The sequence below is a fragment of the Tetrao urogallus genome (assembly GCF_951394365.1).
Source record: "Tetrao urogallus genome assembly, chromosome: 3".
NCBI lineage: Eukaryota > Metazoa > Chordata > Aves > Galliformes > Phasianidae > Tetrao > Tetrao urogallus.
The window spans coordinates 40,378,253-40,405,698 of NC_136815.1; the positions used below are offsets into that span (position 1 = coordinate 40,378,253).

The following is a 27,446-nucleotide window of genomic DNA, read 5'->3' on the forward strand; positions in this document are numbered from 1 at the left end:
TTAATTGTTGTAAGTTTGTCCTTCTGGAGGTTGTGGAAGCTTCATATTTTCTTTGGACATCATTAGACGTCTTAGCTCTTGAAGTACAACTTTAATGCTATAAGAATTTTGCCATTTTGCTAACACTGGTATGCTCCGTGCATCCACCTGCAAAGAGAAGAGAAAGTTGTAAGTTATAATGAAATAATAATTAAAAAAACCTATGTATGAATTACTGCTATTGACCTAATGCTTCTAAGAAAGAGTCAAAACATTCTCTGACAATTTCTCTGTGGCATAAAGTCCCCACTTTATGAACTGTGTTCATAACACAGTTTTTAGGAAAATAAACATACATTTGCACAGACACAGATTCTGCAATAAAACCCATGCAGGTGGATCCCTCCACCTGTGCTGATATTAACATCAGTGAGAACAAAAAGGATGGGGTGAGTGGAGAAGTCAGCAAATAGTTCACTGCTAAACTGGAACCATACCTCACAAAATTCAATTCTACCAATTTGTTTCAAATGACTCAAAAAAATCACCTTCATTAAGTATGTATTAAATATATACACTTGGGTTTTTAAAGAGCTGAGGAAAACACTGACACACAAGTGTTTGCAAATACCTCTCCTAAGGAATACTTGTTTCAAGTATCAGTTTGTGATTATTCCATACTGATATTATGTGGTGCTTCTGACATACCAAGTATCAGTACATATGCTAAGAAATGGCCTGAATTACTTGATTCATGATGTTGAGCCATTTATTAGTTCTTCACATTGTTCTTGCAGTAAATCATTTAATGGAGCTGTGAAGATTACTTACATGTGGACTTTCCCTATTCATTTATTAAACCTGTGAGATAACTTACACAATCACAACACAGAGAGGTTTCAATAGGCAAGCACAAGTCAACAAATGAAAATCAGCCTGTTTTGGCAGCAGGTACGTCCTGTCCACTCAGGCTGCACAGAGCATCCTAAGAAGATCTTAAGGAGCCCAAAGCTGTGGATGGCAAAGGAGACCCAAGGGCAAGAATAGGCAACTGCACAATACTGAGTTCCATTGCCACAGTAATGCAGGTAGGCCATGAGGCTATAAAAGTGCTGAAAAGTCACCGATTTATAATTTAGGCTGTATAGAGCATCATGAAGCTTCTTTTCTCCTTCTCATTAGAACAAAAAGCAAAAACAAAAAAACTTCACTGTCCTTAGAAAGAATTCTAGCAGAAGCATTTTCTTTCTAGATTGTTGAGGCTATTTTCAGAACACCAGAAGATGAGACTAAACCTTTTTGTAAGAGGAAACTGATGCCAAAGCTTAACAGCATGCTGGTGTAGGTAGCAATAAGAACTCAAGAAAATTCTCCCTCTCACTAGGCACTTTTTCCCCGTAGCAGTGCTACTGTGTATCAGCATTTCAGATGAGCCGTGAAATGTTTGTAGGCCTTCTTTGTGATGCGAAGAGGGCAGGATCCTTGATCCAATTCACAGCTCAGCACTTCTCTTTGTACAAAGAACATTCTGCCTAGAGTCAGAGCTCCTTATATAGCCAGCACCGCTGCAAAAGACCTCACATCATCAAACCACAGTATAAAAGGCAGTAAGATTAATACATAATTTATAAATGTTTGTAATAATTAAGAAAGGAGATCAAAAGGAAAGTTATCTTATGCATCAAGGTCATGGCAGTTTGAAGTAACCAATAAGTGTATGAGTTCACACAGAAAAGTTTTCAAAGTAACACTACAGCCCTAGAATCCTAGGACGGCTTGGGTTGGAAGAGACCTTAAACATCACCTAGTTTAACCCTAACATGGATTAAAACTAGATCACCCTAAGATCACCCTAAAACTAGGCAATCTTTAACCCTAACCTCTGACACGAGCAGGGCTGCTACCCACTAAATCACCAGTCAGACCATCATGGTAATTCCTGCACTCTTCTTCTGACACAAGCATTTGGTTTAGTGTGGTTGATAAAAGCAGCAAAACCTCAGTAACAGATGAAATGAGTGCCAGATCATATGTTCACTTTGCATTTTGTTGCAGGTGATTAAGAAGTCCTTTTTCCCTACACATGTATACACACTTATCACTTGCTAATACTTCTCTGCAGCTTACCTACTGTCCTCTTCTATTCAGAGAAATACAACAAAATATGAGTACTCCCCGACTGCTCTGGTCTGTGCCCTTTGACAGACCTGTAATTTAAACAACTTCCATATTGACCTGAAATACAACACCCTCAGTAGCTGAGGAGAAATCACATCAATAATCTCCCTGAAAACCAGTCATCTCCCCAAGAAAAATTACGGAAAAGAAGTAAAGGTAAATGAGGCCAAGGACCAGACAACAGCTGCAACAGAAATGCAGGAAAAATGCACACATTGGAGGCTCGTGGTAATTATGCAGCAATCAACAACTGGTGGCTTTAGAAGACAACCAGTAAGCCAATGTGAGTAAGAAGAGAAAGGCAGGTTTAGCTTTCAGTAGGTTTGAAAGAGAAAACTTAGTATCTGTTCAGATAAGGACCAAGTTAGCAAAAAGCAGATGGAAAGGCAGTTCTTCTGGGACTCCTCCAGTGAACATCTGCCTTCAGCCTTGCAGTTCTGCTCCCAAACTATCTTCCTTTTTCTTGATTCTCCACAACTTCACCTTTTTAGTCTATCTCAAGTTTGCACTCAGCCTCATTTGCAGCATTTAGGGATCAGTCATCACTGATGTTTAAGCAATGCAGCTCTATATACACTAGCTGTGCTGGAATACGAGAAGGGATCACTCCGAAGTAAGCTTCTTCAGCTTTTCTTTTTGGCTGGGAATTTGTAATAGTAGCTCACAGACTGTAAACTCTGTCGTAAAGTTATGAATGCTTTCTGAGTAAAGACTGCTGCAACATAACATTTTGTTGCTGTTTATCTCAAGGCTCTTTTTGCAAGTCACCGACTTACTGATGACATCTTACAGCAGTGAAGATTTTGGCTCAGGAATTGCACTGCAGAATGTATTTCCCATTTAGACAGTGTGCAGTAAATTCACTTTATGAAGAACAATGCTAAGATATTTGGAAGGCTGACACAAACTATGAAACATTCAAATCACACAAGAGCATCTAAGTAATATTGAAGGATGCATCTGTTATATATAAGAGGAAGAAGTTTCTGGATGGCATAAAAGCTAATAGGGCTGAAAACTGCAATCTGAGGACTATTTTTTTCCTGGGGTACACAACTGTAAATGTAACTTTAAAAAAAGGAGAAATTATGTACGTTATTTCACTAAATTACTGGAATCAAACCAAATAATTTTCCAAAATGCTGCCAAGTATTGGGTATTTATAATTTTCTCAGTAACTTTAGGAGAACTTAAAGCAGAAGCAAACTGCTTAGTTTACAATAAACACACTCAAAGCAGTAACTGGACAGCATTTGACGGAATTATAGTTGACAGAGGCCCAAGTGAATTTATAAGTAACAAGGATTTCCAGCTGTAACTTTTTGTGATGCAAATCCTGCAAGACAGGCTGCTAAAAAAAACTCTCAGAGGCTCGAAAATTAGACATCTCCAAAAGACCGTGTGAAAATAAATAGCATGCCAGAACACAACCTGCATTTCATCAATACAGGATACAGAATTAAAAAAAAAAAAAAAAAAGACTAAAAAACCAAAACAAAACAAAAACACTCCACAGCATTAAGAACAATAATTTAAATACAGTTCTACAACAATGACCATTAGCACAGAAAAGCATTTTGTCCAGCCATATGTAAGTACTCAGACTAGCTTTTCTGAAATTAGGACCCCAGTCCTGTGTGCAAACTCAGTAGCTCCACAGGCAAACTGAAAAGCAGAAAACCACATGCTAAAGCTTGCAAATAAGAAATGGAATTTCCAAGGGTGATTCAATGAACCTAAGTTAGGCCTTCTTATACAAAATACTCTTAAGGCAGCCCTCTCCTTTCCTACAATGTCTCTGAAGTTATGCTGCTGATGGAAAATTCACTCACAAGCAAAAGTTCCTTCCCAAAACACTCCAACAGTAAGTCAAAATATTCCAACTGTCAGTAAGAATAAACTCAACACACATAACTGCACTTTAACGGAAAACATAGAAGCAGTTTAAAACTAGCTTTCTTACGCTAACATTAACTCCAGTACACATCCATCACTCCCCTCCACCTTTCACATTAACTCAAAAGAAATTATTATCCTTGAAGCTCATGCTGGGGACTCTACCTCGAGCAATTACTGGCATAATTATTTTGTATACTTTAACACTGTCAAAAATGTTTTGAGTATTACTATAATATTGCTATGGCAACACTTCTGGTGCTGTTTATCTTGGGTTTCTATTCTGCAAGTCATCAATATTTTTCATGACTTCTACAAGCAACGTGATCAAAAGACGGCCATGAGTGAACAAAGAGGCTGCAGAAATATAGACAGCAGAGCTTCTTTGAAGACAAAACACTGTCATCTTCAATCATTCAAAGTATGCAGCAAACCACTTATGATCTACTATATGAAAGAATCAGTGAGAGAGCAGCTTCAGAGAGACAAGGAAATAAAATAGGAAGCAGAAACATGAACTGTTCCAAAGAAGCTGGAGCACGTTTTAGAAGGAAAGGAATCTGAGCTTATGGCTCAGGCAACAGAATAATACTTTCATCCATTAAACATACATACATTTATTTTGCTTTCCAGTATTTTGCAGCAAGCTGGAACATACATGCACAGAACTACTGCAAAGAGACCTCTGTTATGATCAGAATTGCTTTAGAATTTCTAAATAACACCTGGTTCTGAAAAAAAAAACAACAAACTTTCACTAACGTTTAAAAAGAAGCTTTAATGAAAAGCTAAACAGCTTTTAGAGTATGCACATACTATCATCCATACTCACACTATAAACAAAAGCTTTTACTGAGACCCCTATTTTTGAAACGCATGCTTAGAAGATTGAAAATGAAAACCAAGATTTGTCTAGTTTTTTTGAATTTGGAACTAACAAAATATAAAGTTATCCTACTCTTAGGAAGAGACCTTTGGGTCCACCTGACTCAACCCCAGCCCAGAGCAAAGTGCCCAGGTGGCATATGAAAATCTCCAAGGAGGAGACCACAAAGCCTCTGGGCTTTATGTCTGTGCCAGTCTATCACTCACACAGTGAAATATCCCCTCATGTTTAGATAGAATGGCTTCTTATTCTTACCCTTTCCACTAGAAAAGAATCTGTTCAGCACAAGTGAACTGCCTCTATATCTTGTACACTCTTTGTGTATCACTTCTCCAGAAACGTGACATTTCTATCCACACAGAATACACCACAGATAAGTGGCTTAACCAGAAATGAAAAACTAGGTTGGAGCAAAGCCAAACTCAGCTCTCCGTCAGAATTCCAGTTCTGTGCTCTCAACTGTAAAACGTGCCTCCACTTTATCTGATATGTCTGGCACAATTTTAGTGAGAACAACGGCAAAACAAGTTAAAAACACAAGAAAGCAAGACAAAGGGTACAACAAAAAATCACTTAGTGAGTTTTAAATTCATTAGGGCTGCAAACGGTTTATGTTAAAAGTACAACCTATTCCTACTGAAATCCACGAAACACGTACAGTTAAGCATCTGCACAGCAAGTCCTTCATAATGTATTCTATCTGCTAGAACCACTGGGGGTAAGAATGAACTTTTGCTGCAAGCTTACAAATGAATTAGAATCAGATTTTCCTATAGTAATGACTGAATTTTATCAGTGCTTTTAAAACCACCCGTCAAACTTCCGGTCCCAATATTCAGCCCCTTTCTCATAAGGCTGAGGGAGTCCAGACTTCTCCAAACACAAGCTCCAAGCAGATGGGCTCAGTAAACACAAGCTTTTAGGCTCTGCAGGCCTGAAATTTTGCTTCTGGAAACCAGCAGCTATATTCTCAGGCATGCACAGATGAATTAATGACAACATACTTCTTCACTGATTCAGAACAATACATGTTACAAGGGGGACGTACTAAAATAATATTATAAACATACCAAAAGCTCTACTGCATTCCAGATTGGCAGCTTTGGCTGGTCACAACCTCTTAATAAATACAAATACTGAGATTATAAGCTACAGCTGGAATAAAGAGCAACAGCTGGTTTGTAGACAGCAATTTTAGTAAGATCTTCAGATAAGAGTTGGGTTGTTGACTATGCAGGAAGAAATTTCAAATCCCCTTTAAACTATTGCTGAGGTGTTAGTTCACTGGCTTTGGATGATCAGTATACTTTTAAGACTCACAACAGCTCAAACACACTGCTAAGAATGTAATTTACTGCAAATGGATCTTTAATATGAAAGTGGTTACTACCTATATTAAAAGACTTTAAGACTGAAGCTTAAAAATAATCTCAGATCTGAATAAATCCACTATAAAGAAAATAGGCATTTAAACACATCAGTTCATCCACAATACGATTCAGGCAGAAACATTTCCATTTGTAATTAATGGAAATATCAGATAAAGTTTGGATACTAAAGCAAACTTTACTAACTAAACAAAAAATGGTCTTTAGTACAGCATTCCTGTTAGGATAGAATCTAATGTCATTTTTGTAAAAGCAATCCATGGAAAATACATGGCTTAAACATCTTTTTTCCTGCGCAAAATTAAAGCCTTTGATTTTATTTCAGAGAAACAAGAGTTTCAGTATTATAAATAATGCCTCTCTCACTAACAAGCCACTGAGAGCCACTAAAATACTGTAAACACCTTAAGATTTAGATGTGTGCAACAGGCAACCAAAATTTCATTTAAACCAAGTACTTCATACTGTACAATTTAAATAGGAAAACTCCTTCCAACATGCAAAATCCTCATCTGGGATATAAATAGTTTATAGTACAGATTAACAATATTGTTGGTCTTACCATTTCAACTTACCATTCCATTGGAATTATTTATTCCATTCATATTAATTTTAGTTACAAATCTAACTGTAGGAGGTGCTTCTGGATATTTAGGTCCACACTCTACTTTCAGACTGTATATTCTGTTTTCATAGTTTGTCTAGAAAGCAAAAAGACAGACTAATGCATCTCACTGAAAGCTGAATATTCAGAAAATAACAAAAAGCAAAGGCAAGAGGAATAAAGACAAAGAAATACAAAATAATTAAATTTATTATGATTATGTACTCCTTGATAGTATTGGATTAGTAACTGATATCCCACTGTTTTGGTTACGTTGGTTAGCTGATGAGTTTCTATAAATTATACTACTTATTGACAGTACCATACAAAAGATTTTAACAGAATATTTTTTTTTTTAATTCACATTTACTCCATTTGCATTGCCAAAGCACTTTTAGCACAGCAGGGAGCTAAGGGAAGAAAATAATCTTTAGAGAAAACAAAAAGGGAACAGGGAAAGATAAAGGTGAGAATAACCAAACAAAAAAGAAGATGAAAAATAAAAATACATATTCTAGAAGTAAGTAGCACTCCAGAAAATTTCCAAGACTCCCACTGCTGAGAATTTTTAAGCAAGTAAATATTTCAGAGAGGAATGAAATCAAGAAATGGCCCTTTAAAGATTGGTTTACCAAAGCATTTATTAATTTCAGGCAGTGCAATTAGGTGACAGCACCTTTGCAGAAGACACCTCTCCAAAACGACTGTGGAAGAGTTCATTAACAGTTCATTCTTATTTGTTTCTAAGTATATCTTGAGAAAATCCAATCAAAAATAAACACAATTCTAACATTTTTTTTTCTTGTCAAGTAGGACATGCATGATAAAAAGCATGAGCATCTCCACTGGTCACTGATGCACAAGTGTCTGCACTCCAAAAAGAATATAAACCCAGCTCCTACACAACGCCTACTGCTAATATGAACCTGCAGCAAAAAGATGCTGCCAAACTTTCAAAAAGTACCATCTGCAAGCTGTTCTGCATCAGCCAGCTGTCACTCACTCCAAGTAGAAGAATCAACTTCAATGTCAAATTGTCAAAAGTTCACTTTGTGTCCAAGTAAATGGCAGCCACATGAAGGATCCTAACCATGTCCTGTAATCTCAAGAAGCTACAGATAAACCCAACAACTGGGTCAGAAAGAAACAAAAGGAAGCAGGATACCTTTCTACAAAAAAAATAAAAATAAATTTTAAAAAAGATTTTCTACTGTTATTAGCCACTACAAGCAGGAAGCCCAAAAAACTAACCTTGTCCTGCTACAGATAATATATGTGCTACCACGTTTCAGAGAAGAATGCTGTCAGTTGTGGAAACAGGCCAAAATGTACATCCATTACTCACAACTCTGAAAATTCCTGAGAATGGCACTGATTCACATTCCCTCATTCCATCCAGGCAGCTTTTCAATTTTGCTGTGCTTTTCCAATTGATGCTTAACTGTAAGTTAAAGGTCCATGACCAGCTCCCCCAAGAGTCTCAAAAGCATTTTTCCATGGTCAGAAAAATGTTTCCTTTCATTCAAAACAAATTTCTCCTCCCCTTTTCTTGTTGGTTCACCTTGCAAATCAAGTAAGAAAACATTGATAAGCAATTCCTTGCACGGCTCCAGAGACTGGTATATGAAGAACTTCATGCTGTGGGAAGTATCAGCAACTTTCCCTGTGCTCAGCCAAGCTGCACACTCTCTACCTAACTCAACCAATTCCAAAAACACCCATCTTCTACAAACACCAAAACTGGATGCGCAGCTCTTTTCATTGAGGTACCATCCTGGTTTGAGAGCTGGTGGCTTTTACTATCCGCGGTCTCCACATACTGAAATTCTTTCTACTCTAAGCAAGACTGCAAGTCTCTAACATGGTCCAGAATATTACTTGCTTGCACTCTTTTACATAGAAAGTCAGAAAGAAAAAAAAATAAACAATATAATTTGACTAGAATGTAAACTGCATCTCAGAGGTTTGTTCTGTTTTTAGTAAAATCCTTCAGCCTCCTACATAATAATCACTTCCTTCAAAGGTGCATTAAGAATCTGCTTTAGGTGAAACCAGAAATCAGCCAGACAGTTCTGGAAACTATAACAAATTTTCTTCTGAACAGATTTGAATACTGTGACTCCACAGAACTGAGTATCCAGGCATACCCGTGTTACGTTTGTATTTTAAATTGGTCCTGTCTCAAACATATCCAAGTCTCAGGAGCTCCATACAATTATGCAGATATTCTAAACAGACTGCTGCATGCTACAGCTAATTGACTTCCAAAAGGAGCTTGAATTACACTGAATGTAACTCTGGAACTCATTATCTTCACTGAGGTCAAATTTTGATCTCAGTTCTTGGATAAGTCAATAAGCCCTCCAGCACCAAAGGAGGCACAAGACAGTATACTCGTGTTAGCAGTGAAAGATGTGCTTACTTAGAGCTACTGGAAGTAAACTCATTTAAAGTCCTAAACGGTGATCCTTTGTATCATATTAACTCATTAGCAAGCTTGCACAAAAGTTACATGTTAGGTGAAGATGTGTCCACTCATACCAGGTAAGGCTGATACTCACAGCAGGGATGATTACATCTCTTGCAGGCTTTCAGAACAGATGATATTTCATAGAAATTAAAAGGTCAGAAGGATTTGATTTTCTTTCCTATTATTATTTATAAACTTTATCCTATTAGAAGTAACTAACAACTGCTTGTTCTTTAGCACCGATTCAAGAAGACTGCATAAATTGCAATACTAAAAGACTATCTGATAAATCTTTGCTACATAACTAAAACTGCTAGGCACATACTTAAACCTTGGAAAGAAATTTACCCTGTTTACTGCATTGTCACTGTACATTTATGGGCAGTAATGATGGAAATACTGACTAAGTATATTTCTAACTCAGTAGAAAGTGTAAAAACACAACTGGCTTAAACAGTTGCAGAAACATGTACTAGACTGGAGGCTGGACTGAAAACACTAACATGCCAGAAAATGATGACTTCTAATGTGAATATACAGTATTTCAACTACAACTACAACCTTCATTGAATTTTACACCACCTTTCAACTAATTCCCTTACAATGTAGGGAGTAACCTTTTCCAGTTGGCATTTTGTAGTGCTTGCAACATTTTATTGTCACGCTTACCCTCGGTGGCCCAATAATCATGCCTGTCCACCTGGTGAGTGTCATATCTTCATCATCTTCAAGGCCCCAGCTTACTGTACCATCACCTACTCCCTTCTGCCCTTCTTCAAGTTCTTCCAACAAGCGAAAATTACGAGGTACTTTAACTACAGAAAAAATGGAAGAATGTAGTTAATACTGGTCACATCAACAAAAAGATAAACGACTTCATTGCTTCTATATGGCATGCACTGGCAATGAGTGAACGTATTTTCAAAGCATAAGGAACATTTCCTGTCTGAATTTAGTCAGCACTCAAGTTATTCTGAAGCAAGTAAACACTTCTCCAGAAGCCATGTTAGCAAGACAAACTATGTAAGAAAAAATAAGAGATTTCTGCTCTGTTTGCTTTGGCTTAATTCAGATTCTCCTATTTCTCTAGCACAGTACTGTTTAAAGCCAAAGCGTTTCAAAATCAATTAATTGTCAGTCAGGTTCTACTCAAGTGCAATTCTAATTAAATCAATATTGCAAATTCTTCGCAAAAATAATTAAAGAGTGCAACACTTAACACAATGACATTAAAATATGTAAACTGTAAAAGAAAGACTGAAACATTTTCAAATTATTTGATTTGATTAAAAAAATAATAATCAATGAAACAGATACTTAAACAGATACTAAAAAAACTACAAATCAAGTCCCATTTAACCCAGTGATTATTATTCCCAACTAACAGAGGAAAAAGAATAAGCAGTATAAAAACACCGATTAAGTTGCTGAAGAGAGTTAATGATGTATTCACAACAGAAAATAAAAATGTACTGTCTCTACAGAAAGCCAAGTAATATTCACTTAGCTGAACTATAATTACTGGATTTATGATGATATGTGGGGACAGACAGATATTGATAGATATTAAACAAGTGGAATTGCTTTATATCTCAAAGTAAAATTATATTTCAGTATGACAGTAGGGAACAAGGAATGTTAATGCTTGCACATGCCCTCACAGTATACTTTCGTTTTCAAATGCACAGTGATGAGATTGCAATTATTACAACTTCAGTTTTCTTTCAGTAAGTACTATTAACTATATTTTTACCTACAGCTGATAGATTTCCTAAAAGCTACTTTAGCTATAGTGTTTCCAATGTTTTTTGTTTGTTTGTTTGTTTTCCCATCTGTTTCGTACCTGTTTTTCACTAGGGAACCTGTTTTGCAACCAAGAGGGACCTCAACCAACTCAAAAGGCGGCCCATGTGAACCTGATGAGGTTCAACACAGCAAAGTGCAAGGTTTTGCACTTGGGTTGGAGGAATCCCCGGCATCCATACAGACCGAAAGGAGAGATCTCTGAGAGCAGCCCTGCAGAGAAGGACCTGAGGGTCCTGACAGATGAAAAACTGAACATGAGCCAGCAATGTGCTCTTGCGGCTCAGAAGGCCAATGGCGTCCTGGGCTCCATCAGAAGAGGGATGGCCAGCAGGGACAAGGAGGTGATTGTCCCTCTCTACTCTGCCCTCATGAGGCCCCATCTGGAGTACTGTGTCCAGGTCTGAGGCCCCCAATACAGGAAAGATGAGGAGCTGTTGAAGAGGGTCCAGAGGAGGGTCACAAAGATGATCAGAGAGCTGGAGCACCTCCTCTACAAAGACAGGCTGAGGGAGCTGGGCTTTTCAACTTGGAGAAGAGAAGGCCATGAGGTGACTTAATTGCAACCTTCCAGTATTTAAAAGGGGATTATAAACAGGAGGAGAATCAACTTTTTACAAGGGTAGACAGTCACAGGACAAGGGGAAATGGTTTTAAGTTGAAGAAAGGAAGGTTTAGATTGCATGTCAGGGGGAAGTTCTTTACTATGAGTGGTGAGGTGCTGGAACAGGCTGCCCAGAGAGGCTCTGGATGCCCCGTCCCTGGAGGTATTCAAGGCCAGGTTGGGCCCAGATGGATGGGGCCCAGAGCAGCCTGGTACCACACCTGGAGGTTGGTGGGCCTGCCTGTGACAGGGGGGTTGGGACTTTGAAGGGATCCCAAGGATCAAGAACTCAAGGCATTCTATGATTTCACTGGAAAAAATAAGGTCCATTATAGAACTAACATAAAAACTGAGTGTACACAAAGTTCTTAACAAGAAGTATATACTATATAGCTTGAAAAAGATGAAGGTGAAAGAAAACTGGTTTTCATACGTTAGTCACTGAGATTTCAGGTTTGACACTACCCTACTCTGCATTGCCAATAGTCTGTCCAAAGAATCAAGGCCAAAACGTATAATATGTTATTTAATTAATACCGACATGGAACAGCAGCAAACATTCAGATGTAGAACTACACTTCAATGGAGCTCAGCTACTCTGGAAACTTATTTTCCCAGGTAAGACTGCACATACAATTACCTGAAAGTACTAGCACTATACAAATCAAGGAGCAGATAATTTCTCTGTTCTTCAGTAGAGATCCTTTCAAAAAGCTTCTCTGAAATTCATATGTTCATTCTTCTGGTCCCATCTTGACCTGACAAACTTACAGTAGATCAATGTTTTGCAGCATGTGACTTCCACGGCCAGGCTGGAAGAGTCTCTGAGCAACCTGATCTATCCGCAGGTGTTGCTGTTCATTTGCATGAAAAGTTTTTGATGGGCACATGGAGCCTCACGAAGCAAAGCCCAGTGCCTCACACGTTCTTTTCCCAAATAAAATTGTGTACTTGATTTATCTTACACTTCTCCAATCTTTATCATAGAATCATAGAATGGCCTGCGTTGAAAAGGACCACAAAGGATCACCTAGTTTCAATCCCCCTGCTATGTGCAAGGTCACCAACCACCAGACCAGGCTGCCCAGAGCCACATCCAGCCTGGCCTTGAATGCCTCCAGGGATGGGGCATCCACAGCCTCCTTGGGCAACCTGTTCCAGTGTGTCACCACCTTCTGAGTGAAAAACTTCCTCCTAACATCTAACCTAAACCTCCCCGTCTTAGTTTAAAACCATTCCCCCTTGTCCTATCACCATCCAGTGCCTTAAATCCATTTCTCAGAAGCCCCGCCCTGATCACAAAACTCCTGAGTTGCAGATTATCTCTGGAAGAAGAGCATATAATCAACCAAATGGGCCTTAATATTTTTTCTGCTCACCTGCTGTTGCCTTCCCATGCAGCTGAGCTCAGCTGCTCACTGCCAGTAGAGGTCCCCCCTCCCACTCTTGCACTGATTGGACTCCTCAATTAGCTGCACTGGCACACTCATTTAGCAAAAAGCTATTCTTCCTGTAATAAAACCAAATCCACCCAGTTAATCAACTGAATTGACTCAGGAAGGAAAATAACAGGTGCCTTCCTTTGCAAAGCCATGGGTGCAGGGATAAGCAGACTGGCAAACTGAGCTTCACGTACAAGACCACAGGAAATGACAGGTTTCTAGAAAATAAAGCCTTGGGACTGTCGTGTTTATTGCATCTTTTTTCACTCGGTCGTCTGTGCTCACTGGTTCTCCCTTCTACCCACAGGGAGTGACAGGCTCCCCGCACCAACCTCCTAGCACCATCAGTGCTACAAGCAGGCAGCAAACACTGCTCTGCAGTTAAATAAGCATCAAAATGTCTACTGGGAAAACGTACAAAAAACCATTACCACCTACTGAGATTCCAACTCATTTAAAAACCTCCTAGAAAAAGATGTTACAAGTTAATTGAAACTAGAGCAAAAATTTGCTTCCTTTCAGAATGTTATTCAGTTCTACAACATCTGGGTTGGAGATACAAGAAATGATTTTTTACATGAAATATTGGGTTTGTTTTTAGTAAGAACACATATATTTAAGGTACCTGATTCACATCCACAGACAAATTTTATTCCTCTATTTCATTTTGTTCATAGGAAGTGCAGAAAATCATTTTCTTATGCAATCCTGTATTTAAGAATCGGAAAACAACCCCTTGCCCATATTTCCAAAGAAATGCTCTGATTCATCAATTGATACTGGAGTGGCAGAGCTGGGCAGTAACCCAATCATGAATGTTTGATGGCTAGGGGCAGCACAGCTATTTGTATGTGAAAATACAGCTGGATTCATCACGATTACAAATAAAACAAAAGCAACCTCCCCTGCCTGCTTTTCAGTTCATCTTCAAAGCTTAACTCGCTGCAGATTTTACTGACAAGTACATCCTGACCCTCCAACACTGTACACATGAACTGTCAAGCTGCATTTACCAAGTTTTCACAGAGCTGAAGGAAACACTTCACTTAAAAACAAGCAAAACACACACACACACAATAACACTCATGGTCATACGTACCAATAGTCTAATCATGAAACTAGACTACAGTAGCTGATGCCTATTGGAAATTTGTGGAACTAACAATGAAGTTGAATACCTTTGAACAATGAAAAAAGACCAAGTAGCAGAACTAGTGAAGACAAAGACTGCCACAAAGTAATGCCTCCTATTTTATGATTTTGGCAATACAAAAGTAGAGGTTGAACCTTCCTGCCAATATCCCATTACATATTGTTGCTGTTTGACAGATGGCAGCAGAGGAGTAGTCTGACAGAGTGCAGTCTGACGGAAATGTGTACAGAGCACAAGTATGGAACTGAATTCCTCCATGAGGAAAAAATGGCACCCACTGACACTCGTCAACACTTGCTGAATGTTTGTGGAGACCAAACAGTGGATGTTGGCACAGTGATGTGGTGGGTGGTGCACTTCAGCAGTGGTGACAACGATGTGAAAGACAAGCCATGTTCCAGGCAGTCATGAAGATTTTTATGAGCATGGCATGCAGGCTCCTGTTTATCAAGAGTGAAAATGCACAGCTAATGCTGGTGACCACGATGAAAAATAGTGTTTTGTAGCTGAGAATTTGCTCTGTCAAACAGTGTTATTGTGCACTTTGCATGTGTTGTAGTTTCCATGGAAATAAATAGGAGAAATTACTTCTGGAGAGACTTGCATAAATATTAAGGAAAGTCTACTTCCATACGTGAGTTACTTTTGTAATTGGGGGAACAGAACAAATTAAAAAAAAAAAAAACAAAACACCTTGCATTTATGCTCTAACCAAAAGCTACACAATCTGGAAAAACAAAAGTCAGAAAAAAGGAATCCTCAGCACCCTTTAGCAGGACCAGTAACATTTACTGCTGCAATAAAAGAGGAAAGGCTGGAAAAACATGTTGCTGCTGCTGTATCAAGACACAATTTCACAGCTGCTAATGCCAGATCACCTACTGGTATAGATTAATAAGCATTAAAAAAGACACAAAACTGCACTTCAGTCAAGTTTGACAGCACAGACTGGTTACATTAAATCATATTTTTTAATAACTCATGCTGACAGACTCCTTTCGTGGTCATATAAATCAGTTTAAATGTAAGTGGGCTGTGTTGATACAACCGTGTCCATAGAAACATATTTTTAATTGCTTTAAAAATGCATTTAAACTGCTTTAATTGAACATTTTGTTTTAAAACTGTGAAATATGAAATCCTTCAGCGCTTCCTGTGAAATTTCAATTATATTGCTTAATTTCTTGGATACTTACAAGAATAAGTATGTTCTGGATGTCACTGAGCAGCTGTCTGTTATTTGTCTCTATCTGCAGCTGAAGGTAAATTATGCATCTCTACTGTTTCACACCAAAGAGAAGTGATTTTAAAAACTGAAGACAACACACTCTAGATTAAGGAACTAACTTAACAAAACAGAATGCACAAAACTGAAAAATAAATCCCAGAACATGCAATTGCACCTGGGAGCCCAAACCCCCTGCACGTCTCTTGGGACCAGCCTCGCAACAGACAGGAAGGTGACAATGTGCACTCCTCTCTTCTCCTTGGTCCCTACAGAGTGGAACCATGAGCTTAATTTTTCATAGCCTGACACAGAGCCTTATGTGTGAGACTGTCTATTATATTGAAAATCAGTAATTATACATTAGCACAGCCAGGATTCTGTTCGGGATGTTACTCTATTGGACTGATGTAGCCACATCAGGAAAACTGCAGCATCAACAGTTTTGAATGTATGGGATATCTGCAGCCCACTGACTTCCAGCTAACAAAAACTACAGAACATGTAGAACTTAGTAATAATAATAATAAAAAAAAATAAAAATAAAAACAAGAAAACCCACTCAAATTCCATTTAACAGCTTCAGGCCGGCAAAAAAATAGCTATCTGACATCCCAGGAGACAGGACAAATGTCAGCTTTGCAAATCTTAACCTGTATTATAATTTCTCCTGAGGCACAGAGAAAAAATAAAAAACTATGAAGAGAAACACAGAGAAAACAACAGGCACCTTTCATGTACCTTTCAACCTGAGTGATTCATAAGAAGTCTTACTCAGAAGGGAACACAGATGAAAGCTGAAATATCGTACTGACAAAAAGTTAAGCTAAAAAGAATTGCAACAACCAAACCCCTAGGCAGGCCCTGAAATGGGTGATGTACAAATAAGAAGAGAGAGGAAAGAAGCCTGTGTGTATGTAAAGTGCTAACCTTCTACTCTGGCTGCAAAACACAGCCTTGTGCAAATAAATTTTGTAGGACATACGCTTCTCTGAAAAAAAAAAAAAACCACACACACATTAAAAAAACCAACATGGCCTATACTTTTGTTTGCCTGTTATCACATCATACTCTTGTGCTAAGTTAAATATTCAGTGAATAAAAAAAAAAAAGGTTGACTTACTACTGGCATCTAATATCAAGAAGTATTTCCAAGCGTAAGTTAATTACATTGTAATTATTATCAGAAGTCAATCACAGTAATCTGGCTCCAAAACCCAAAAGTATAAGATGCATATTAATTAAGGAAGGCATTGCTACCACTCTCAGTGGAACACAGCAATTCCATAATGAACTTTTTTCTTTTTTTAATTAGGAATACAACTACACACGTAACAGAAGCTCTGATTCCAACAGCCAGGTGATGAACATGATTATTGCTCAAAGCAAACATCCAAGCTCGATGAAAAGCAGTGTTTTGCTTTCCAGTAGCTATGAAAGCCTCCAATTGCTGCTCTGGAACTCTGTCTGGGAACCAACACAACCAACTAAAAATCCCATATACTAACACTGTACATAAAGAGGCATTTACTGTATGCTATTTTTCTCTATTTTCCTTTAGCCTGTACATCTCCAACACCATTCATGCAACAGAACATTCTGCATTAACAGTTCTGAGTTTAAATGGTGAAATGAAAGCATTCAGCAATGGACGATATAAACTGATCAGGATGGTACATAAGCTACTAAGTCATTCTAGCACGTATGGATGAAACATCCATACAATGCAAGTATACTTTCCACAACGAGGATCCAGCCATCACTGATTTTATCAAATAAAAGCAAACAGCTGCCTTTGTGTCAATAACAATGGCATGACAAAAGGAATTATTGAAGTCACATAGCATAAACAACAGCAACAACAAAAATCAACGGAAAATAGCGAGCTATTAAGCACTCCGTGCTTCCAAAATGAGTCACAGGCAACCCCTCAAAACAGCAGCAATCCTGACTGCTTCTTCTCCACCTTGCTGAAGTCTCAAGGATGCACTGTAACAGACCAATTTATCAGCATCTCATCAGCATTGTCTGCAAGGGGATAAGCTATAAATGACAGGCACTCCGATCTGCCAGCTCATCAAGACTAACAGAGCTAAGATTACCTGTGGAAAGCATTTAGAAACACAGACTTAAAGAAACAAACAAGAAAGTTTGACTTTAGAAATCAAAACGAAGAGAAATGTAGCAGGTAAACTTGTACTGCTTTTGTACTACAAAGATGTACACTGACATGTATAGAGCAAATGGCCATCTATTTGATGTTGTTTAGGAATGCTTTTTCTAAGTTAGAGCCAGTCACATTACAATGTTAAACAATAGAAAAGGGCCATCTTACAAGCATCAGCTACAGAAATTGCCCATTCCCAGCACAACTGATACATGAACAATCCATTTTCTTAACAAGACAAATTAAAGACATACAAAAATACAGTGATGCATTCCACTCCATAAGAACTCTGTAGCTGGTTAACTTCTTTTGCCTTTTATAATAATTAAAATCTGTAAAAACTTGAAAACATTTAGGCTGGGAAATTTCAAGGAGGAGGTACAAAAGGAACTCACTGAAATTGCTCAGAGAAGCAAGCTCTAGTACTCATTTCATCAATTGTTTTGCTTTGTTTTTCCTCCTATGAAAACACTTCACTTAGCAAACATTTCCCAGAAGAAGCCAATAAACAAAGCAGAGAGAAAGCTATAAACCATCTCAAAACCTATGCTTTGGATAAAGCTATCTAAAGTAATATTTACCTTAAGAATTACATTGGTAGTGCTTTTTATTTATTTATTTCAATGGAGAAGAGAAAGCTTGGAGGTGACCTGAGAGCAGCCTTTCAGTATCTAAAGAGGCACAACAGGAAAGAAGGGGACAGACTCTTTAGCAGGGTCTGTAGTGGCAGAACATGGGGAAATGGCTTCAAAGCTCAAAGAGGGAAGATTTGGGTTAGATACAAGGAAAAACCTTTTACAGTGAGGGTGGTGAGGCACCAGCAGAGGTTGCCCAGAGTTGTGGTGGATGCCCTATCCCTGGAGGCTTTCAAAGCAAGGCTGAACCAGGCCCTGGGCAATCTGAGGTAGCTGCGGATATCTCTCTCCACTGCAGGGGAGTTGGACTAGATGGCCTTCAAAGGTCCCTTCCAACTCTAAGAATCCTATGATTCTATTCTATGAAATTTTACATTGTTGGTGTCTTAACAGACACAAACTAAAGTTGACAAGAATTTCTTTTTTGCACAAAGCTATAGTGATTCTCTGGGAAGTTAACAGTAAGAAGGCAGGTAATGAGAAATCATGTTTGTACAACAGAAGCCGCAGCCATTTATTGCAACAAAGCACTCATATCTGGGCAGTGGGCAAAAGGGTCTAGAAGGGCACAGGCCTATTTATGTCTTTCATGTGATGCAGAGACCCTGGTGTTTAGAAATAGTCATTTCACTGATGATAGATGTATAAAAGCAGAATTTTCCCCTTTCAGTTCCATAACATTAGGATTATTAATTATCTGCTAACAGTAATGATAAAAAATGATAAATTCTAAACAGAACCAAGTAGGTATGTTCACTTATTTCTGTTTTTTTGTTTTGGTAGTGATTCTAGTTGGACTGTGTTAAAATTGGCATTGAACACCATTGAACTCCAGCTCATGCTTTGGCATCAGTTGCAAGACGCAGCAAAACAGGTCTTCAAAGTAAAACAGAACTTACTTTATACTTGCTTGTTATGGGGCAAGCAGACTACTAGAGAGAGAAGGTAACTCAGAAGTACAGCTATTCGCTCCCACTTCCAAGGCTGAGCCCACCTCGCATCTGTCAGAATCCAACCTCTTATTTACCTTTTACATGCATTATCCCAGCTGCACTCAAAAATCCAGAATATAGTATACACCAAGAACAGTGATGGACAGCCTCACAAGAAAGGAGAGGTGGTAACATGAGTTCACTTTACCAGGACCCAGTTCATATTCCATTAAAAAAGCAGTAGGAAGCGTATTTAGACATCAGAAAAATCGTAACAAAGCTTTCAATATATGAACAACAATGAAGTTTATTTAACATGGGAGTTGAGAGGGAAGGAAATAAGTTTTACATTTGTTTTTGGGACTTCATAAACATATCTGATTAACCACAAATCTTGATGCTGGAATAAGAAATCTCAGCACATTGAACTACAGAAGCAGCATCATTTATTCAGTATGTTTCAGTTGCTACTGGTTTCACAGTAAGAATGATGAGGCCTCGGACCTGACTTCTCCGGCACAATGAGCATTGCAAATGTGTAAATATGTAACAAAAAGTCTGTACATTTTAGGTTTTATTGATTATGGTTTGAAGTGTGAGAAATCACTAGCAGAACACACATCTCCATTACCAACGCATCTTCACCTCCGGTGTCCTCTCCTCTTTTCTTAGCCTGCCTCTCAGGTAACCAGAAGTGAGCTATCTACTCCTGATAATTTTGAATTCCACTGATTCTGTTCAATAATTCACCTGATAACTTACTCAAAGCAGCTTCAAGGTCAGGACTCTTACTGTGACAATCACCATCCACCAGGAAAATATTACCTGTTTAGTTTTTATTGACTTCTACAGTTCTCTACTCCTCCCAGCCACCCCCTCCTCCTTACTCACCTTTCTCAGAAGAGCTGCAGGCAAGAGAGAGGCAAGGCAGCCATCAGCTGCCTGATTCATCACAGAAGCTTCACCTCTGACCAGCATCTGGTGAGAAGTCATTTCTCAGTAATCCCAGTAAGTTTTCCCATTCTGCACCATTTCACTTTATCAGGGTTCACTCCTCAATGAAACCTCTATTCCCCATTTCCTTGGGGTCTAACTTCAGAATGAACTTCAGTGTCCTGATCATTTTACAAAGCAACCATACCCTGAATTTCTTGAAGCTTATAGCTCTGCAAGGCTAAGAGCGATCACACATACATCAGCAAGCAGGAACACACAAATAGGTAAGGCTAGATACACTCACACTCAGAATATAGTCCAGATTTGGGAGAAATTCTAACACAACTCAACTTTGTTAGCACGGTTGTAGCAACCGTTAAGAGCTTGTTTCAGCCTATCTTTGCATTTTTATGCAGCTATGACCACCATGAATACAGTTGCTGGCATGCAATTGCTAATACTGTCCACAAAAATGCACTGATGAAGAGGATTGTTCTACTTCACATACATTTACTTTCAGACTACAGAACTGGGCACAAACAAGCTCTTTGGTGCATAAATAAATAACCCCAAACCTCGAGAAGATCTCACACCACAGGTTTTAACTGATTAAAATATCTCAAAAAAAAAAAAGTTATTACAACAATAGAAAATTAGAATACACTTGACTAGATTGCAGTCCTACATAGAAACTGATGTAAACTGCTTAACAGTCATCTATTTTACAAATTTGCATCAACCTATCAATTTAGAAGATACCTAAACGCAACTTTCTGTGCTAAAAAACACCACTGTGAACTCAGAGCTTTGTTGCATCCAACACTGCATGTCCACTTGTGCCTAACTGTAACAAAAGCACACCAGAATGAAACAGTTACGTTACTGCAGGAGCTCACCTATTGCTACAGTCAGGTGTGTTTTGGACAAAGGTGGAAAACCATAGGTCACTTAGGATTTAAAAATTAACTCTGGAGAGGCAACTACTGAGTGAAATGCAATGATTCAATTATCATAGAATGGCCTGAGTTGAAAAGGACCATAATGATCATCTAGTTTCAATCCCCCTGCTATGTGCAGGGTCCCACATGTTTTAGCGTGTGACGTGGTAAGATTATGAAAAATGAGACACTGTGATGCCGATCAAATTAAAGATTTTATTGCTATTCCAATTTTGTACCAAACAACCCATGACAGGAGGCTAGAAAAGAGCATTTAAAACAATACCCATCATTTTAAAACCCACCAGCAATATTAATTCCTCATTATTTAGTCTGCGGGATGAAGATTTTATCAAAGAAATGTTCCCCATTTCTCTCTTCAGAAGTTCAAATAATAAATAAGTTAATTAAAAAACACCCCTGCTTAGTACAAGTAAGCTCACTATTCAAAATGTTAAGCTATATAAAGGTACAAAAGACTAAATTAGAATTACAACAGCAAAGAGGCTCAATTTTTCAAACTTTCATCTTAAAGCTAAGCTTACGTCGGCAGAGGGGAAAAAGGATTTCAAATACATACTTTTACAGCTATCTTTTCAAGGAAAGATGGCATAAATATCATTGCAGACTAGAAGAACCCAGCAGAGGCCAAAATCTCTTACCATGAAATGACTTTCACAGGGTCTGCTTTAATAGCAGGAATACAATGTGTGACCCAGATAACAAGAGCAGCAGCAAGGATTTAGTTTAGCAAAGCTGTAAAGCTGGCTAAAACGGGTTATAAGTCATTGATTAGCAAACACTTTTCCTAAGACCTGCATAAAGGTCCTTTGCAACATGACTCAGCACTCAGAGCACACAACATAAAGATCTTTTATCTATGGAAAACAGTTTGATCGGGGATTCTTTTGTCAGTTGTACACCTTAGAACAGAATCAGGAAACGTTCCATTCACCACTATTTAGTAGTGAGAACTGTCACCAAATTCTTATTTTAACTTTGTGATAATCGTGTTTCAGTCTGCTATTTTCTACACTCCAGGTTTCAAAGGTTCAAATTAGTTTATATTTTCATGACAATATGTTCAATTTCAGGGAGAAAATACATACACTTTTTACCTTGAAAAAAGGTTGTAAGTAAGATGAGTAACACTGGACACTTCACTAAGACTATAGTGATGGCCTCAATAAAGCACACTGTTTTTACATGAACTGCAGAAAATGCTTATCATTTACTCAAGCACATTTCAAATTCACTTAGCTATCCAGTTATGAACAGATGCAATGAAAGGAGGTGACTTTTTTTTAAGCAGTTACTGAGCCTAAGTGTTAGAAGCTATTTTCCTGACCCCCCCCCCCCCCCCCCCCCCCCCCCCCCCAATTCAGTTGAAGCTACTGATTCTTCTGAAATAAAGGATTAATGTAGAGCTCTGAGGTCTCAGGTTTCCACTGAAGGTTCCATTTGTTTCCAAATGCTAACTACAAGCGATCTTCAGTCACGTACCTGAGGCACCAGACCTACTTGAAAAGGTTGTAAAGTGAAAGCTCATCTAATTCAGAACCAGCCTGACAGCTTGACAATCTCAAGCTTTTGTAGCGATGTACTGATTTTATTCAAAATATTGTTCGCATTACATCTCATTAGTGCCTTCCAAATGTCAAACAAAGAAAAACATTCTTTTGGGCAAAGCAGCATATAGCAAAACCCTTCTGAGTGCAGCTTAAAACGGCTATGAATGCCTCCTCTAGCAGCATCTTGTCTTTACACAACCCATGCTGAGGTTCCCACCAGCTAGCTGAGACAGCAAGGCAACAAAACCTAAGCGACGTGAGAGCTGAAGCTGATTTGCTACTTGAGATCAAGTTTTGGTTAGGATGAAGTAAAGCTATTGTCTAGGAAAACACATGCAAGAGTAGCTGGAAAAACAGGAGGAAGAGTCTGTCAACAGTTGAACAGTTTCACAGCACGTACTTCTGTTGCTTTAGGAAAAATCTTCAGAAAGGCAAAACACACAAAGTAATGGATATGTATATGTACCTCAACTCCACTGATTACTCATGAGGTTTGGCAATTCTGTTCCCACACATTAGAAGCTTTCTCATGTGAGAAGCCTGAAATTTATAATATAACCAATCTGTCTCCAAATACTGAAAGACAGCTATTCCATTCCTGAAATGGTGTGGTTTGCCTCTTCACCCAGGCTAGTATTATCTAGGATTGTATGTAACAATTTAAGTAATGGGCTTCCATACTAAGCTTGGTAACACCCTTAAATTTCAAACAAATTCTTAAATAAGTGGCCTGCTTTAAGGAAGGTGCTTACCCACTGAGCGTATTCTTACATAGCCACTGTGGATATATGTCGGAGCTTACATTTAAAGACCAAACTGCAAAATACCAGCAACAAAGAGAGGAATATGGTAAGGGCAAAGTTCTGAGAAGATACCGAATGTCCTGCCTATGTACGTCACAGTCAGAAAGTACTGATGGTCTATATATAGTTCAGAAGCTGTTTGTAAGCAAGATACTTTTCAATCCAGCTGAAGCACATGCAAATTAATTTGAGGCTTGCCACGTCGCTTTAAAGCAGGCAGAACAATTCCAGTTTCCTTGTGCATCGGACAGGATGGAAAAACGCCCCACACAGAGAGCACTGCCACACAGAACACAGCATTCTATTCCTTTTGTTTTCTCTGATTACTTACAGCTTCAAGAGATCTCTGCTTTATACAGCTACATGGAAAATGCAAGAACATTTATGAGGACTGTAAAATTCTGAACTGCTATTAAGTGGCTTCTTGAATAAATCCAGGGTAAGTGATTAATAATGTCACAGAGGTATAATACAGAAAGGAAAGAGGAGTAATAAAGCCTTGAAGGTGAAACACATTAGGAGAACTATTTCTCCCATAAGGAAGAGGAAGGAAATGGGTATCCAAATAGTTCAAAGGAAAGTAGAAACCCAGCCAGGTCAAGTTTAATACACAAGTTTTCTAGATACATAGCTTAAATTGTACCATTTCTCATATGAAAAAAAAAAAAAAAAAGAAGTCTTCAAAACATTACTTCAATGTCCCACTAATGAATAAATTAATTTATTATTCCTTTAAAGGGTTCATAATATCTAGCAGTCTCCAAACAAGGTATGATAGTTCACTGATGTCGATTCTGCTAAGCACAGAACAGGCAGACATTAGCTTGATCTTGACCAGAGAAGAATTGTAAAAAATATAAAGGAAAGCGCTGAGAAATTACCCCACATTATGGAATCATTTTAATGGAAGATTTTTAGGGAAAACAGCTTTACAAACGGAACAAAAACACCACACGCAAACCACCCAATCACCAATAAATCTATCGCCAGTCCTTGCCTTACAGCCTGGAGAGTCAGACCATTTCCAGCCCTTCATTTTCAGCATCAGGTTCCTTACAGCTGCACTCACATACACGTAGACTTGCTTTAACCAGATCCAAAAGTTTAGACAGAAGTAAACACCAAACTTAAGAAAACAAGGCACTGACATTGAGCACGGTGTCATTTCTAATCAGAATCAATCATATACATTCAGAAAGAAAAATTAGCCTCACACAGGTAACACCAGTCACACAAAGTAGCCAATTCACCTTTAAAGATTAGACTATTAAGTGAGTAGAAATGAGAAGTGTGGATTTTATAGAAACAACATTTCTTCAGGATCTAGCAGTGCCTTTCTGAAGCCATTTAGCACACTTTGCAAAGAGGTTGTTTGTGCCTACATGTAAGAAAAAAAATTGCGAACCTCACCTATAATTTCTGACCATAGATCAGCTGATTCTATGTATGTATATTTTTAACCTAAGACAGATTTCAGGAAACCAAAGGGAGTTTTCACTGACTTAGTCTTATTCTAATACAAGCTACTTTATATCCTCGGTCTAATAGCAAGGAGATGGAAGACTTCAGCAATCCAGTTTTAGACACTGCAGTCTTGATATTGTCTTGAAGTGCAAAAAATTAACTCCTGAATTAACTCCTTCAAATTATGTTGCTGATCAGTTCCTCCTTCTAGAGCTGCATATGAGATTTTGAATGGCATGCTTTGCTGAATTATTTTTTTTAACCTGAAGCTATGTTCAGTCACATCTTGTGCTCTACGTTTCCAAAACATCACAAAATGAATCTTCAGCTAAACCACTTGGAATTGGTACATCATATCAACAACAGTTGTTCTTGTTTTTGAAAAATAATTTAAAAAAAAATTGATTTGTTCTTCCCCTTTTCCCCAGCAGTACCCATACAAACAACTCAGGTCCAGCTACAAGCTGCAGCTGTCATACTGCGGGATTAATCAAAATTATCTGAGGAATGTCAGCCACTGAGACATTAAATATTTACTTGCAAAGTTAGTTAACATAGATGATTTCTAAAAGGAAGTAAGCACTGTATAGCTGCGAAATGTCTAACATACACATTTTCTTCAGCACACACTAAAGAAAAGCTATTTTCAAATTAGATTGTTTGTTCTTAAAAGGCATTTTTATTATTATTTTTTAAATGATTGTTCAAAGAATTAGCGATCTCATTAAAGGAATTTCTGGAATAAAACTGAGACGGTTGACCTTAGTAAGTTTTGTTGGTTTTCCTTGGTGTTACAATTTCATTACTGGATTTCACGCAACCAAAACACTCATTTTTCTGAAATAAATAAGGATGAAGCTGAACATTACAGCAAGAGCAGATGAAATTCACACAGGTAGAGATAAATCTCATGTTTATACCAAATCACTCCCTCCTTTGTTCCGTAAATGAGCTTAATGTAGCTTCATGCTAAGAGTTGGACTGTGTGAAATCTTAAAATTTCTACGTACTATATGGAAAGCACCACAACAACAACAAAAAAATCCTATCTCCAATCTGTGCATATGCAAATGCAAAGCCAAAAGCATTTTCCCCACTGCAATCAGCATTTTCCTCCAGAAGCTATGACTGAATATTCCTAGCAGTTCTGTTAAAGAGGGTTTGCTTTGTTGTACTGAAATGACTTTGTTGTTTGGGACAGACGCATGTACAATTCTGTACATTTTCCACTTTTTGGGAACTTTACGTGTGGCTGTATTTCTGAGACAAAAACTACTGCACTATTCAGTTGCACTATACAAAGTACATGGAAGCTTCTAAGATATCACATGTAAGACTATAAGGGACATTTATAACCGTAAAACCATGGAAATTTTGTGTAAAAATTATTGCTTTTTATGTAGTCAAATACACTGTAGGAAAAAAACAGCTTTTTTTGATATACAAATTTTTAGTAGCAGATACTCTACAATAGCCAGACTGAATATACTGATATGCAAAATGCCAATACTCAAAGCACAAGCCCTAAAACAGTTTTATTTCCTGTGCATACCAGGAAATCCCATGTCAGAGCCCAGACACAAGCAGAAGTCTTTGGAAGTTATTTCATAGTAAAATGATTAATAAATTTTTGTAAACTTTGACATCAGGTATTATGCTAATTCAGATTAAAAAAATAAAATGCAGTAATCCATAGCTGACTAAATACTGATCTCTAATATATCTATTCCAGCTCAGCCTAACATAGGCAATAATATTTCTTTTTTGGACTGTTTTTTGGACTTGCAAGAGCTGCTCTACGTCCAATTTGTTGTAATCTTTCCAAATTGGACTCTGTGCATCCCACATCTCCAAAGTCACATTACCAAGTATAGAGAATGTTCTCCGACCATAAAAAACACTCTCCTTGCAGAATCAACAGTAAGGTACCAAAATAAGACTTTTTTTTTTTTTTTTTTTTTTTTTTTTTTTTTTTTTTTTTTTTAATCCCTGCTTTATTACAGTCTCAATCCTTTGATGAGCCAGTGGTTTGGGAACAGAAATGAATGAACCTGGCCAATATGCACCAATATGGAAGAGTGAGCACTAAGGTCAATTTATTCCTCTGTCCTGAGCTCTGTCAATCCCATTTACATCTTATAAGCTCTCAGGAGTGAGAAAAGAGTGAAAGGCCCTGTAACTCTCAGCTTTTTATAGTAGAAAAAGGCTTTATTTTTCAAGGCTTACATGAAACAAAATTGAGATAGTACACCTATGCTTCTTAAATTTTTCCATTCATGACTTGAAGAAATATTCTTGTCTACTAATTTATCACCTGCTACCATGACATTCCTCTCAACAGATTCTATACTGATTACTGATACAGGATTCAT

General features: G+C 38.0%; 1 protein-coding gene across 1 annotated transcript; it reads right to left on the bottom strand.

The window, feature by feature from the left end:
* Positions 1 to 27,446, bottom strand: UBE2V2 (ubiquitin conjugating enzyme E2 V2; the record flags this gene model as incomplete). Its single annotated transcript, XM_079533587.1, has 4 exons — positions 1 to 147; positions 6,903 to 7,028; positions 10,071 to 10,216; positions 27,389 to 27,446. The coding sequence occupies 4 exons, from the start codon at positions 27,444 to 27,446 to the stop codon at positions 1 to 3; spliced, it is 477 nt and encodes a 158-aa protein (XP_079389713.1).